Source organism: Hemitrygon akajei, chromosome 1 (genome assembly GCF_048418815.1).
Source record: "Hemitrygon akajei chromosome 1, sHemAka1.3, whole genome shotgun sequence".
In the NCBI taxonomy this organism is placed as follows: Eukaryota; Metazoa; Chordata; class Chondrichthyes; order Myliobatiformes; family Dasyatidae; genus Hemitrygon; species Hemitrygon akajei.
The window spans coordinates 50,691,012-50,707,688 of NC_133124.1; the positions used below are offsets into that span (position 1 = coordinate 50,691,012).

The 16,677-nt window shown below is 41.9% G+C and overlaps 1 protein-coding gene across 24 annotated transcripts in view; it reads right to left on the reverse strand.

Moving 5' to 3' along the window:
- dtna (dystrobrevin, alpha) overlaps window positions 1-16,677 on the reverse strand; it is a 289,844-nt gene that overhangs the window by 96,214 nt on the left and 176,953 nt on the right. For all 24 annotated transcript variants that reach the window (XM_073042943.1, XM_073042980.1, XM_073042971.1 and 21 more), the window contains 2 exons: window positions 10,196-10,301; window positions 2,496-2,662 (listed from right to left, as the gene is read on the reverse strand). In XM_073042943.1, coding sequence (XP_072899044.1) covers window positions 2,496-2,662; window positions 10,196-10,301 — 273 coding nt within the window. The remainder of the gene's footprint in view (window positions 1-2,495; window positions 2,663-10,195; window positions 10,302-16,677) is intronic.

Here is a 16,677-nt window from a genome sequence, read left to right on the forward strand (position 1 = left end):
ATATCCTCCTCACTGACGATCAACACTGGAGCAGCTCAGGGGTGTGTGCTTAGCCCACTGCTCTATTCTCTATATACACAAGACTGCGTGGCTAGACATTGCTCAAATACCATATATAAATTTGCTGATGATACAACCATTGTTGGTAAAATCTCAGGTGGTGATGAGACGGCGTATGGGAGTGAGATATGCCAACAAGTGGAGTGGTGCCACAGCAACAACCTGGTACTCAATGTCAGTAAGATGAAAGAGCTGATTGTGGACTTCAGGAAGGGTAAGATGAAGGAACACATACCAATCCTCATAGAGGGATCAGAGGTGGAGAGTGTGAGCAGCTTCAAGCACCTCGGTGTCAAGATCTCTGAGGATCTAACCTGGTCCCAACATATCGATCTAGTCATAAAGAAGGCAAGACAGCGGCTATACTTCATTAGGAGTTTGAAGTGATTTGGCATGTCAACAAATACACTCAAAAACTTGTTTAGTTGTACCGTGGAGAGCATTCTGACAGGCTGCATCACTGTTTGGTATGGAGGGGCTACTGCAGAAGGTTGTAAATCTATTCAGCTCCATCTTGGGCACTAGCCTACAAAGCACCCAGGACATCTTTAAGGAAGTGGTATCTCAGAAAGGCAGTGTCCATTCTTAGGACCTTCAGTATCCAGGGCATGCCCTTATCTCACTGTTACCATCAGGTAGGAGGTACAGAAGCCTGAAGCCACACACTGAGCGATTCAGGAACAGCTTCTTCCCCTCTGACATCCAATTCCTAAATGGATATTGAACCATTGGACACTACCTCATTAAAAAAAAATACAGTATTTCTGTTTTTGCACATTTTGAAAAAAATCTATTCAATATACATTATTGATTTACTTGTTTTTTTAATTTTATTTATTTTTTTACTCTGCTAGATTATGTATTGCATTGAACTGCTGCTGCTAAATTAACAAATTTCATGTCACATATGTGATAATAAACCTGATTCTGATTTATTTAGTGTGAATAAACCCCTTGCAAATTGGTTAAAATGACTAAAACTTCTACAAAGTACTTTCTAAGGACTGCAGTTATTTAGTTTATAAATTGAAAACACTGTCAAAATATCACGTTTTACATGCAGACATGTGGAAATCTGCAGATGCTGGAAATTCAAGCAACACACACAAAATGCTGGTGGAATGCAGCAGGCCAGGTAGCATCTATAGGAAGAAGTACAGTCGACATTTCGGGCCGAGACCTTTCGTGAGGACTAATCAAAAGAAAAGATAGTAAGAGATTTGAAAGTAGGAGGGGGAGGGGGAAATCCAAAATGATAGGAGAAGACTGGAGGGGGTGGGATGAAGCTAAGAGCTGGAAAGGTGATTGGCAAAAGGGATACAGAGATGGAGAAGGGAAAGGATCATGGGATGGGAGGCCGAGGGAGAAAGAAAGGGGGAGGGGAGCACCAGAGGGAGAAGGAGAACAGGGAAAGACTGATGGGCAGAGAGAGAGAGAAAAAAAAGAGTGGGGGAAGGGGGGAAATAAATAAATAAGGGATGGGGTAAGAAGGGGAGGAGGGGCATTAACGGAAGTTAGAGAAATCAATGTTCATGCCATCAGGTTGGAGGCTACCCAGACGGAATATAAGGTGTTGTTCCTCCACCCTGAGTGTGGCTTCATTTTGACAGTAGAGGAGGCCATGGATAGACATATCAGAATGGGAATCGGACGTGGAATTAAAATGGTGTGGCCACTGGGAGATCCTGCTTTCTCTGGCGGACAGAGCATTGGTGTTCAGCGAAACGGTCTCCCAGTCTGCGTCAGGTCTCACCAATATATAGAAGGCCGCACTGGGAGCACCAGACACAGTATATCACACCAGCCAACTCACAGATGAAGTGTTGCCTCACCTGGAAAGACTGTCTGGGGCCCTGAATGGTGGTGAGGGAGGAAGTGTAAGGGCAGGTGTAGCACTTGTTCTGCAGAATAAGGTGCAACACCTTATATTCCGTCTGGGTAGCCTCCAACCTTATGGCATGAACATTGATTTCTCTAACTTCCGTTAATGCCCCTCCTTCCCTTCTTACCCCATCCCTGATTTATTTATTACCCTCTTCCCCCCCTTTTTTTCTCTCTCTGCCCATCACTCCTTGCCTGTTGTCCATCTCCCTCGGGTGCTCCCCTCCCCCATTCTTTCTCCTGAGGCCTCCCGTCCTTTACCTTCTCCAGCTCTGTATCCCTTTTGCCAATCACCTTTCCAGCTCTTAGTTTCACCCCACCCCCTCCTGTCTTCTCCTATCATTTTGGATTTCCCCCTCCCCCTCCTACTTTCAAATCTCTTACTATCTTTTCTTTCAGTTAGTCCTGACGATGGGTCTCGGCCCGAAACATCGACTGTACTTCTTCTTATAGATGCTGCCTGGCCTGCTGCTTTCCACCAGCATTTTGTGTGTGTTGCTTTTACATGCAGAAGCACCTTTGTGCTCTTCCAATTAAATTCATGTACATCTTACCCATGATGTGTATTCTTTCATTTGGTGCTGGTTGCTGTGAGAACCACTTGCATGGCCTCTCCAAAAGCAGTCTTGACAAAGCTGGTAATTGTGACACTGCTGGCAACGATATCGAAAGCCCATCATACTTTCACTGTGGCAGTAGGAGCACTCTACAGGGTGGAAGACTGTAGAAGAAACGTACAACATCAGTTTTACTTTGCATCATTATTATTGCATTCAGTCAATATTTATTTTACATGCTCATTGGATAATGAAATATATTCTCAAATTCAGGTTTTAAAATATTCTGTCACTAATCCCAGCAAACCTTGACAACTTAAAAGAGCCCTTAATAAAGTTACAAATTGATCCTCAGAGACAGGAATAAATTAGCGAAGTTTTTATGAACAAGACAATCCTGCCACTTCTAGAAAGATTCTTTACACTCAAATACTTACAGGAATATTAGCGTATCATGTTAAATGAAACCTTGAGGAAATCTGAATATTACATAAAATAGCCTTTTCTCTTTTAAAAGGCATTGTAGGAACTCTGGGTCTTCATAAAAGAACATAACTGCAAACTTGGACTAGCTCATGATTTTTAAGATCAATTTGAAAAGCCCTAAATCGTGGCTCTGCTGTACAATTCCATTTACAGGCCCAGATTTTCCAAAGAAATGCTGTCAGTTCCTCAAGTAATTGGCTGTTTTCCTCAACTAGAAATTTTTCAACATGCCAATAAGGTGCACAAAATTCTCAACTTCCTGTAAATTCCCAGAAGCTCCCTAAACACAAGTAGGATTATACATAGCATGAATTCTACAATCCCACTCATTCTGATAAAATGGAAAACCTCAGAGAGAGAAGGGCAAGCTTCAGGGAATTTATATTCCCATCACTGAGTAGCACTAAATGTAAATATCAAATGCTTTGCATTTCTAGTATTTATTTTAAAATTTGGTTCATACATTTAAAAATGATTTTAATAGTTTATTTCATAGTCTTGAATGTTGTTGAATGTCAAAGACATTGAGAAATACTTAATGCAGTTAGTTAATACTTGCTGTGCGGCTTAGCGGGATGCAAAGCATTTCTTTAGTTTTTAAGATCAACAATGCAAGCCTCATCCATTAGGTATAGTTAGCTATATTCAGGAATTTCACGCTGAGGTTTCTATTCCAAATATTTGTGGCAAGCAATAAGAATGCACAACTCAATATATCCAGAAAAAGTCAATATTGTTGTCCCATGCCAAGATTCTGAACCATAGGGCTATCTGGCCTATAAATCCTGCCATCTCACCTGTTCCTGATGGCAGATTTTAGTTGAAAAGTGATCACTGAAGTAGCTGGCTACACAACACCTTAAGCAACATAACATTGAGGGCTAGTTTCATAAAAATGTTGTGTACCCCCTTATATCTCCCTGAAACTTCCTATTCTGGATAATATTAGCTTGGAGGTCGAACGGGTGAATGTTGTGGTACATCTATGAAGGCTGAAGTAGCATGAGGAGTTAAAGTACATCAGAGGGCCACATCATTCCTCTGGATGGGGTGGAAAGAAGAACACCTTGTCAGGGTTCTTTCTCTTCTGTAGAAATCCTTCCTGAGAAAAGCACTGTTTCTCGGAGTAGGGATGGGTCACTTAATAACAATCCTACTGTCATGCTTGATCACCGCTCTGCAAAGGTGTCTTACTGTAGAAAAGAACTTGAGAGATCTTTTAACAGAAGAGTAAAGAAGTTGTTAAGCTGCAAGGATGGTGGGGGTGGAAGGAAGTCATTGAAACATTGACTGTTTCTCTTCTCACAGATTTGGCTAACCTACTTAGTATTTCCAACATTTTTGGCTTTTTATTTTAGGTTTTCAACAAATGGTTTTAAGTTGGATTTTCATTTTTTCAGAGGTGCAAAGTGTTGATGAAGCACCTATCAAGAATATAAAATTCTTTTCAGAGTTATCTATAGCATTACAATTGGTCTTCATTTTCCTGTAGTTCATGCTCCTGGTCTTTAATGAGTGAAAGTGGATGGAAAGCCTAGTTTCCTGTGTGAATTAGTAAGATCTTCCCTGTTCCAATGTCAGTCGATGGCAACCTCTGGTCAAATTATCGCTTGTATCTACCTGCTATAACAACAACAGGCTGGATGCTTAGCCTATTAAATTAGAGAATTCTCATTGACAGAATATAAAAAGCAGAATTTTCATAAAACGAAGATTGGAATGTACACAAACTCAACCTGAAGTATTATAAACATTTAATGAGAGGTCAGAGGAGAATTGCCAAATTGGTTCAAGCTGATAGGAAGGCGACAGCAACTCGAATAACCACGTTACAACAGTGGTGTGCAGAGGAGCATCTCTGAACGCACAACACGTTAATCCTTGAAGTGAATGAGCCACAGCAGCAGAAGACCATGAACGTACACACAGTAGTCACTTTATTAGGCACAGGAAGTACAGTGGCCACTGAGTGAATATGACAGTGTTGAGGTTTTGAAGCATTTTATGTTTGGACTAGTGTTGCCAAATGAAATTTGTAATTTTAAGTGATTTTCCTTGACTGTTTTGGAGACAGCTGCAGACAGTGCTGTGTGTGGAAGAATCATCAACAATGATTTCAGGATTTTTACAATAGACTATAAGACGTAGGAGCAGAATTCGGCCATTCAGTCCATCGAGTCTGCTCTGCTCTCGGTATTCTGTCAATTCTCATTGACAGAATATGAAAAGCAGTATTCTTATTAAAATGAAGATTGGAACATACACAAACTGAACCTGAAGTATTATAAACATTTAATGAGAGCTAGAGGAGAATTCCATCATGGCTGATCTCAGATCCCACTCAATCCCATACACCTGCTGTCTCACCATATCATTTGATGCCCTGACCAATCAATTCCTATCAATTTCTGACTTAAATATACCCATGGACTTGGCCTCCATCGCAGTCCATGGCAGAGCATTCCACAGATTCACTACGCATGGCTAAAAAAATTTTCCTTACCTCTGGCTAAAAGGTCACCCCTCAATTTTCAGGCTGTGCCCTCTTGTTCTGGATAAAACCTACGAAAGGAAACATCCTCTCCACATCCACCCTATCTAGTCCTTTCAACATTCAGTAGGTTTCAATGAGATCCCCTGGCATTCTTCTAAATTCCAGTGAGTACAGGCCCAAAGCTGCCAAATGCTCGTCATATATTAATCCTTTCATTCCTGGAATCATTGTCATGAACTTCCTCTGGACTCTCTCCAATGACAAAATATCCTTTGAGATATGCGGGCCCAAAACTATTGACAGTTCTCCAAGTGCGGACTGACTAGTGTCTTATTAAGGCAGAATTATCTCTGTGCTTTTATATTCTATTCCCCTTGAAATAAATGCCAACATTGCATTTGCCTTCTTTACCACAGACTCAACCTGTAAATTAACCTTTGGGGAGTCTTGCATGAGGACTCCCAAGTCCCTCTGCACTTCCAATATTTGAACCTTCTCCCCATTTAGATAATAGCCTGCACTTTTGTTCCTTTTGCCAAAATGCATTATCATATATTTCCCAACACTGCATTCCATCTGCCACTTTTTTGCCCCTTCTTCCAATACGTCCAAGTCTTGTTGCAATTGCATTGCTTCCTCAGCACTACTCACTCCTCCATCTACCTTTGTATCATCCGTAAACTTTGCCCCAAAGCCATCAATTCAATTATCAAAATCATTGAAAAACAATGTGAAAAATAGCGGTCCCAATGCTGACCCTGAGGAACACCAAGGCCCCTTTTATTCCCAGTCACTGCCTCCTGCATCTGTTCCTTTATCAATGCCAGTATTTTTCCTGTGATGCCATAGGATTTTATCTTGTTAAACAGCCTCATTTGTGGCACCTCATCAAAAGCCTTCTGAAAATCCAAGTAAATGACATCCACAGATTCTTCTTTGTCCAGCCTGCTTGTTACTTCCTCAAAGAACTTGAAGATTTGATACTTATCAATACTTAGTTTCAGTATTCACCAGGGAAAAAAAACCTTGGCAATTTTGGGGATGACTTACAGCGGACTGAAATGCTTGAACATATAGACATTAAGAAAGAGGATGTGCTGGAGCTTTTGAAAACATTTAGTTAGATAAATCACCAGGACTGGATGAGATATACCCTAGGCTACCGTGGGAAGTGAGGGAGGAGATTGCTGAGCCTCTTGCAATGATCTTTGCATCATCAATAGGAACGGGAGAAGTACCGGAGGATTGGAGGGTTGCAAATGTTGTTCACTTGTTCAAGAAAGGGAGCAGAGAGAACCCAGGAAATTATAGACCATTGAGTCTAACTTCAGTGGTGGGTTAGTTGTTGGAGAAGATCTGAGAGGCAGTATATATGAACATTTGGAGAGACATAATCTGATTAAGGATAGTCAGCATGGCTTTGTCAAGGACAGGTCATGCCTTACGAGCCTGATCGAATTCTTTGAGGATGTAACAAAACACATTGATGAAGGCAGAGCAGTGGATGTAGTGTATATGGATTTCAGCAAGGCATTTGATAAGGTTCCCCATGCAAGGCTCCTTTGGAAAGTAAGGAGACATGGGACCCAAGGAGACCTTGCTTTGTGGATACAGTATTGGCTTGCCCACAGAAGGCAAATGGTGGTTGTAGATGGTTTGTATTCTGCATGGAGGTCGGTGACCAGTGGTGTTCTGCAGGGATCTGTTCTGAGAGCCCTCCTCTTTGTGATTTTTATAGTTGACCTGGATGAAGAAGTAGAATGGTGGGTTAGTAAGTCTGCTGATGACACAAAGTTTGGGGGTGTTATGGATAGTCTGAAGGATTGTCAGAGGTTACAGCAGGTACATCGATAGGATGCAGAACTGGGCTGAGAAGTGGCAGATAGAGTTCAATCCAGATAAGTGTGAAGTGGTTCATTTTGTTAAGTCCAATTTGAAGACAGAATATAATATAAATGGTAAGGCAGTGTGGAGGATCTGAGAGATCTTGTGGTCCGCGTCGATGGGACACTCAAAGCTGCTGCGCAGGTTGACAGTGTTGTTAAGAAGGCATATGGTGTGTTGGACTTCATCAACTGTGGGATTGAGTTTGAGATCCATGAGGTAATGTTACAGCTATACAAGACCTTGGTCAGACCCCACTTGGAATACTGTGTTCAGTTTTGGTCACCTCACTAGAGGAAGGATGTGGATACTATAGAGATTGTGCAGAGGAGATTTACGAGGATGTTACCTGGATTGGAGAGCATACCTTATGAGAACAGGTTGTGTGTACTTGGCCTTTTCTCCTTGGAGCGACAGTGGATGAGAGATGATCTAATTGAGGTGTACAAGATGATAATGGGCATTGATCGTGTGGATAGCCAGAGACAGATAGCCTAGGGCTAAAATGGCTAAGGGTTGGCGCATGGCCTAGTGGATAAGGCATTGGTCTAGTGATCTGAAGGTCACTGGTTCGAGCCTCAACTGAGGCAGCGTGTTGTGTCCTTGAGCAAGACACTTAACAACACATTGCTCTATGATGACACTGTTGCCAAGCTGCTTGGGACCTAGTGCCCTTCCCTTGGACAACATCAGAGGTGTGGAGAGGGGAAGGCTTGCAGCATGGGCAACTGCTGGTCTCCCATACAACCCTGCCCAGGCCTGTGCCCTGCAAACCTTCCAAGGCGCAAATCCATGATCTCATGAGACTAACGGATGCCTATAAAATGGCTAACACGAGGGGGCAAAGTTTTAAGGTGCTTGGAAATAGGTATCAAGGGAATGTCAGGGGTAAGTTTTTCCCAAACAGAGTGGTGAGTGTGTGGAATGCACTGCCAGCAGCGGTGGTGGAAGTGGATACAATAGGGTCTTTTAAGAGTCTCTTAGATAGGTATATGGAGCTTAGGAAAATAGGGTGTTGTGCGCTAGGGAAATTCTAGGCTGTCTCTAGGGTAGGTTACATGGTCAGCACAACATTATGGGCCAAAGGGCCTGTAATGTGCTGTAAATTTCTATGTTCTATGTTCTACTTGGCAGGCAAGATTTGCCTTTATAGAAACCATGATGACTTTGACTTATTTTATCAACAGTCTCCAAGTACCACGAAACTTCATCCTTAATAATAGACTCCCAACACTTTCCTAACCACTGAGGTTAGGCTAACTGGCCTATAATTTCCTTTCTTTTGCCTTCTTCAGAGTAGAGTGGCATTTGCAATCTTCCAGTCCTCTGACACCATGCCAGAATCAAGTGATTCTTGAAAGATCATAACCAACGCATCCATTATCTTTTCAGCAACTTCTCTCAGGACTCTGGGATGTAATCTATCTGGTTCAGGTGACCTATCCACCTTAAGACCTCCCAGTTTGCCTAGCACCTTTCCTTTGAAAAGCAATGGCACTCACTCTTGCTCTATGACACTCACAAACCTCTAGCACACTGCTAGTGTCTTCTACAGTATAGACAGATGCAAAGTACCCATTAAATTCATCCGCCATTTCTTTGTCCCCCATTATTAACTCACCAGCATCATTTTCCAGTGGTCCAATATCAACTCTCACCTCCGTTTTACTCTTTATACAACTGAAAAAAACTTAAAGTATCCTGCTTTATATTATTGGTTCATTTGCCCTCATATTTCATCTTTTCCCTTCTTACAGCTTTTTTAGTTGCCTTTTGTTGGATTTAAAGCTTCCCAATCATCCAACTTCCCACTCACTTTTGCTACCTTATATGTCCTTTCCTTGGCTTTCATGCAGTCCTTAACCTCCCTTGTCAGCAACGGTTGCTGAGCCCTGCTATTTGAGAACTTTTTCCTCGGTGGGGCATATGTAACCTGCACCTTGTGAACTATTCCCAGAAACTTCAGCCACCTCTGCTCTGCTGTCATGCCCGCCAGGACCCTTCTCCAATCCACCTGGCTAAACTCCTCTCTTAAGCCTCAGTAATTCCCTTTATTCCACTGCATACTGATACATCTGATTCCCTCTCAAACTGCAGTATGAATTCAATCATATTATGATCACTGCCTGCTAAGGGTCCCTTTATATTAAGCTCCCTAATAAGATCTGGGTTATTACACAACACCCAATCTAAGATAACCTTTCCCCTCATAGGCCCAAGCACAAACTGCTCTAAAAAGCCATCTCATAGGTATTCAACAAATTCTCTCTCTTGCAATCTGACACCAACCTGATTTTCCCAATCCCCTTGCATTTTGAAGACCCCCATTACAATTGTGTCATTACCCTTATTACATGCCTTCTCTATTTCCCTTTGCAATCTCAACCCCACATCTTGGCTACTATTTGGAGACCAATATAATTTCCATGATGATTTTTTTACGCTTGCAATTTTTTAACATCACCCACATATATTCAACATTCTCTGACCCTTTGAGACCTCTTTCTAAAGATGTAATTCCATCTCTTACCAATAGATCCACACCACCACTTATGCCTTCCTTCCTGTCCTTTTGATATCCTTTGATATTAAACCTGCTGGCTCATCCTCAGCTCTATCATACTGATACCCATTCCCCTGCCATATTAGTTTAAACCAGTTCCAACAGCTCTTGTAAACCTGCCCACAAGAATATTGGTCCCCCTTGGATTCATGCATTAAATGCATGAAGTTGTTGTCAGTTTCACGGAGTAGTAACAAAGAACCCTGGAAGTTTTTCCATTGCTACTACCACAAAGAGAATCGTACATAGATGAAACTGTTGATAACTTACCATTTTCTACATTAGCAAGACGATGCATGAGTGGTAACCAGACGAGACACTGTGGTGGGGGATCAGACATCAAGGTGTCCAGAAAACTGTTTAGTGTCACCTTTTTCTGTAAGACATGAAATAGAAATTGGATTTTCCTTGGGAATGAAAAGTTCACATTAATATAATGAAATAGTGAAAGTCATTGAAAACTCATGCCATTTTGACTTTTAGTAACTTCTCAAACATCAAAATAATCTCTTTTCTTTTGACATGTTTAATTTGTTCTCAGAATTTGTCAACATTACACTGCAAACCATGACATTCTGCTGGCATTTTCAAGGAAACCTTTCAAATAATGACAAAGAAATCCAATTAAAAATGATTTTCAACATAAAGTCATTTGTACACATTCTGCTGTCTAGTATGGGAATAACTCTGTAGATATAATGATCTACAGGATTATTAAAGGCACGGACTCTTCGAAACATGTCCTTAGTTAATTATGTCTTGGCCCAGCAGCAGGGCTTGCCAACTAACACAGGTTGTTGCCTTAAGAAATCTCAAAACTGACTTTACAATCTTTGAACTTTCACAAAATCAGATCAAATATAGCTCTTACTGATCAGCACAATTTTCCAGTCCCAAATAACCAAACAGTAGTCCTCCAAGTGAATCACCACTTGGACGACTAATGGTATCAATGGATTAATGCTTGGTGGAAGGGGACCATCAGTTTTTAATTCCTAAGAACAGCTCAGTAGCAATAATACCAACCGAGCTGGCCAAACCAGAAAGGACTCAATTGGCAGATTGGCATGATTGTCAGAAAATAAATGCAAGGATAAAACCATATGACCTCTTCTATACCAACCTTTTTCTTCCTATTTGCATCTGTCGATTAAAATATTAGTAAGAATAATCTCTGTGAATGCAAGGTCATACACTCACACAGAGAATGCCTTCCTCCTTGTATAGCATTAACATTGCACTAAAGCAGAATGATTGTCAACGAGCAGCATAGAACTGGGCACTGTCAATCACATGCAACAAAATTGCATTCCATCTTCCACCATTAACCCAGGCTGTCAATTCTGATTCAATGAAGATTGTAGAGCAGTATACTGGTTCCTTAAAGCTGTTATAGCCTAATTGGAATAAGCTCCAACTATCTATTAAATGCTCCCAATGACATACACCTCAAATAGCCTCTAACTGTCAAATTCAACTCCTAGACTTCACACGAGGCTTAGCTACTAAGTTTAGCAGAACTATTTCTACTGACGGGATAAGGGGCAAAGGTGGGCACCATAAAACCAGTTGCTTCATGGAGACGGGGGCTCATCAGCTGTGGTTCGCAGCTCATCTTGCAGAAGGAAAACTCCATCTCAAACCTCTGCTGCCTTGTGGCCATATCCACTTGAGCTTTGGGTGTAAACTCCAAGAGAAAATTTCGGAGCTGGAGTCCCTAAGGTAGTCCTATGTTGACTTCAATGCTGACTGGCAGCTTCTGCGACGCTGCTGGTGCTAAACTGTATCGGCCTCTGCCATTCCTTTGGTACATCAGATGCATGGAGAGGGAGAGTTTGCTACATGGGCAACAGTTTGCTCTCCATATTGTACTGCCCTGGCTTGCATATCTAGACAGCTAGGAAGCAATATCCATGGTCGACACTGACCAACAGAGGCCTTATACTAGCATTTGAGGTGCCAATCTTTACAAAGCCTTAAAACATGTACAAGAACAGCTTCTATCTCACTATCAAAACAAGAGAAAATCTGCAGATGCTGGAAATCCAAGCAACACACAGAAAATGCTGGAGGAACTCAGCAGGCCAGGCAGCATCTATAGAAAACAGTATAGTTGACGCTTCAGGACTGGAGGAAGAAAAAGATGAAGAGTCAGTTAGCAGGGAGGAGAGAAGCTACGCTACTGTTGTCAGACTCTTGAATGGACTGCCTGCATGATAAGATAGACTCTTGACCTCACAATCTACCTCGTTATGACCTTGTAGTTTATTGTTTACCTGTACTCTATAACTTTCTCTGTAACTTTTATACTTTATTCTGCATTGTTTTCTTTTAAATCTTACCTTGTTCTACCTCAATGCACTGTGTAATAATTTGATCTATATGAGTAGTATGCAAGACAAGCTTTTCACTATATCTTGTTACATGTGACAAAAATGAACAAATACACAACTAAATGCTGACTACTTCTAATGAGACTGCCTTTCCACAGATACATAAATCCTTCTGCAATAATTTCTCTTCTGGCTTAGCCCTGTTACCCTTTTAGAACAAAGAAACAAACTTAGCTATCCTCCGGTCTTTTGGTACCTCACTGATGGTTGATGAAGATGCTAAAATTTCCCGGGTCCCAGCTTCCCTTCCTTCTGTTAACATCCTGAAACTGAACCTATCAGGCCCTGGTGATTGATCACCCAGCAGGCATTACTCCCTGTCCCAAATTTTAGCATTGAAACAGGAAGATAGATGAATGCACAGCTAAAGAGCTGGTGTAGAAGGAAGGGATTAAGGTTTTTATATTATTGGTATCTCTACTGGGACAGAGGTGACCTGTACAAGAAGGATGATTACATCTGAACTCGAGGATGAATATCCTCGCAGGGTGGTTTGTTAGTGCTACTTGGAAGGGTTTAAATTAGTGAATCTGGGGAGTGGGCCCCAAAATGACAGTGCAGCAGATAGAAGAGATGACTTGTACAAAAGAACTAGAACAAGTCTTGACAGTGGGAAGAATAGGCATGCAAAGGAAGGGTAGCGGGGTGGGGGTGGTATCAGCAAGCATCACTGCATTTATTCTAATGCAAAAGCCTCAGTGTCTGTTGTAAAAGTGGTCACTGAGTACTGGGGCAGGGGTTGGTCAGTCAGAGGAATGAGAGTGTCCATCAAGGATTGGCATCTCTGGGGGGGGGGGGGGGTGGATTATGAAAGTAAATACAACTGGGATAGGTGCAGTTGGAGAAATAAAGATAATTTGGATATCCCATTGGTGGGCTGGAACAAGCTCGGGGATGTACCTTTTATATCGGGCTGGTGGAATGGCAGTAATGTAACAAAACAATGTACACTGATTTTAAAAAGGTGATAGACATTAAGATTCAATGGCATATCAAAACAGATTCAAAACTGGAAGCAAAAGGTTGCTGTTTACAACTCTTTTTGTGACTGGAAGTTTATTATTGCTGCAGGAGTTCCACATGGCTCAGTCTCAGCCTCTTGCTTTTTGTAATACATACTTATTGTTCAGTTCTAAATAAAGGGAACAGGCAGCTCAGAAAATATTGCCCAACAGTTGACAACCAGAAGTCAAACTTCAGGCTGCAGGAAATTAAAGATTGTCTGGTCAGTTGGGTAGAAATGCAGACCAGAATTTATAATCGACGACACAGCAGTGGAAACTGTGAGCAGTTTCAAACTCCTGGGAGTGCACATCTCACACAGCCTCTCATGGTCCCAGAACCCATTCTACACGAAGCTCACCAATGCCTTTACTTTCTGAGGAGGCTGAAGAGAGCTGGACAATGGATATCTATCCTCACATTATTCCACAGATGTGCAGTGGAGAGTATCCTAACAAGCTGTGTCACTGCATGGTACAGAAACTGCACTGTGGAGGACAGGAAGGCCCTATTAAAGGCAATCGGAACTGCCTAACATCACTGGCACCAGCTTCCCACCAGCCATCAAAAACATATATACAGAAAGGACCAGTAATATCATGATGGATCCCATCAAACCTGCTCATAGACTGTTTGTCCCACTCCCACCAGGGAGAAGAATATGTCCATGACGGGACCACCAGACTCAAACACAGTTACTTTCCCCGAGCGGTAAAGGCAGATCAGCATCTCCTCCACAAACAACCCCTGTTGTTTTATCAACGCCTGTCATCACCTTACATGCAGAAGCTCCTGTGTCGAGACATACAATATGCATTTATATTTATTGTGATTTTTAATTACAGTATTAGTGATTTTTTGTGCTGCATTGGATCCAGACTAACAATCATTTTGTCTCCTTTACACTTATGTACTGGAAGTGACATTAAGCAATCTTGAATGAATCTTGAGAGAGCATACATTTAGGGAACTACAACAGAAATAATCAACTTCATTCACTTATTTCAGAAATAAACAGCTAAATTTCTAGTCCGATGTCCTATGAGAAGGGGACTGTTCAATAACTTCCACCTTTAGTTTTCTCCCCAGTTTATTCGCCAGACCATTGAAAATCATGTTTTGAAGTACAATCCCTTATCTGTGAGGGATTGGTTCCGGGACCCCTCGCGGATACCAAAATTCGTGGATGCTCAAGTCCTTTATTCAACCTGTCTCAATGCGGTGGACCTTAGGACCCAGCGGAACCCAGACCTTATTTAACCTGTCTCAGTGCGGTGGACATTAGGATCCAGCCGTAGCGATCTGAATCCGCAGTGTTTTTGTTCACGAAAATAAACACGATCACAATTGAAAATAAAGTGGAAATAATAAAGCGATCGGAAAGAGGTGAAACGCCATCGGTCATTGGAAAAGTGTGAGGCTATGTTGGTCAATGATCGGAACAATTTTAAAGGATAAAATGAGAAAGGCTCTGCCCCAATGAAAGCTACAATTATTACTAAGCAACACAGTGGTTTAATGATTAGGTTTTGGGTTTTTGATCCTCCGCATCAACCCGACACGGTGGAGAGCGCACTCGGGAGCGATCTGTCACTTCCGTCCCAAGCCCGGCGCTGAAACATACGTTCTTAAATGTTTCATATGCATACAAAGGTAAAATATATACTATATACTAAGACAAACGTTTGACTAACTGACGCTTAATAATACCGGATGTACCTGTTCCGACTTACTGAGTAAGAGAACTTACGATTTTTTTTTTATCCTGATCCACGATAACCCATGCCCATCCTCCTGTATACTTTATATCATCTCTAGATTACTTATAATACCTAATACAATGTAAATGCTATGTAAAATAGTTGTTATACTGCATTGTTTAGGAAATAATGACAAGAAAAAAAAGTCTGTACATGCTCAAACAACAAGAGCATTTCCGGGTTTTCGCGTTTCGCGCATGCGGAATTCGCGGATAAGGAGGGCCGACTGTATAAGCAAATCCATTGTTTGAGTCTTGACCCTCTATCACTGCTTTCAGAATGTACAGACTTAACAAAGAGCCAAAAAATGTCCACAAATGCTGTCCATATAGCTCTTCAGATTTTTTGCAGGTTGACGTTAATTGTCCACTGCCAGTTGTCCTTAAGGGTAGGTGAGTGGATATGGGAAATAGGTCGGGATGTGATGCACCATCAATAACTCTTGGAGACGTGAGGCGAGATATAGGCTTTTATTGGCTGGAAGAAAGAACAAGCAGCAATTGACCACCACACTGCATCCTGGAGACTGAGGCCGGGGCAGTGTCCCCAATCGCCTTTATACCGGGGTCAGTGGGAGGAGCCACAGGAGCAGTCAGCAGGGGGGCGTGTCCAGACAGGTATATGTAGTTCACCACAGGATGTGAGGGAGTTAGAGGTCTAGGCCTCCACTCTACTCTCCACATACCAAGGCCAGCAATGACATAGATGAAGGATATTGTGCCATCAAATGTAGTGGATGAAGACCAGGACTGAAGAGACTAAACGAAAAGAGGTACAAAGGCTCGTTACCCCCTGCCACCCCCAAATTTACAAGTCGGCGAGCCCTGATTTCGAAGCCTGTTCAGCGTCCTGTCATCAGAAAGTTCAGAGTTCAAAGCCTGGAGGTCGGGGTCTGTCACTGGCAAGTCCTGGGGTGGATACTGAAGGTCACAGCCCAAAGGTTGATCAAAGTCCAATGGCGAGGTCTGATGGCTGAAGCCCTGGGTCAGCAAGTCCACTGATGGATTGTCAAGTTGAAAGCTGATATCTGTGAATCCATAAGTCCAGTGAAGGCCTGGCCTGCTCTGGGGTTGGAGAACTGTTTGTTTCTGTGAATGGGAGGAAATGAGCTTGTTTTGTTGCTGTTGTTGCGACACTTGTGGTCTGCCACGATCATATCCTTACCTTGGGTTGGTTGTCAATGCGAATGACACATTTTACTGTATGTGCATATGATAAATAAATTCTGAGTGGCATAATCTGGAAGAGTTGATGGGAATATGGGGGACTAGATTACAGGGAAATTAGCAGAGATCATTTGGAACTGAATGTTTTCTTTTCATCTTATAAGGAAATTTGGAATGTCATGTAAATTGTCCATATATTTCCTTTTTTATGCAACCTGCCAAACTGTAAGCTGCTAGAATTGGCTGGATGTTTGGCACTATCTGGGCCAAATATTGACAGAGTCATGGAAGAGTTTAAAAATCAGTGCAACCTGAACAATGGGGGAAAAGTGCCAAAATATATCCACTGCTCCTTGTTTCCATATATTAGACATTCTATAAACATAGTGAAGTTAGAAAGATGTTGTTGGATAATGTTTAGTTCTAAGAAC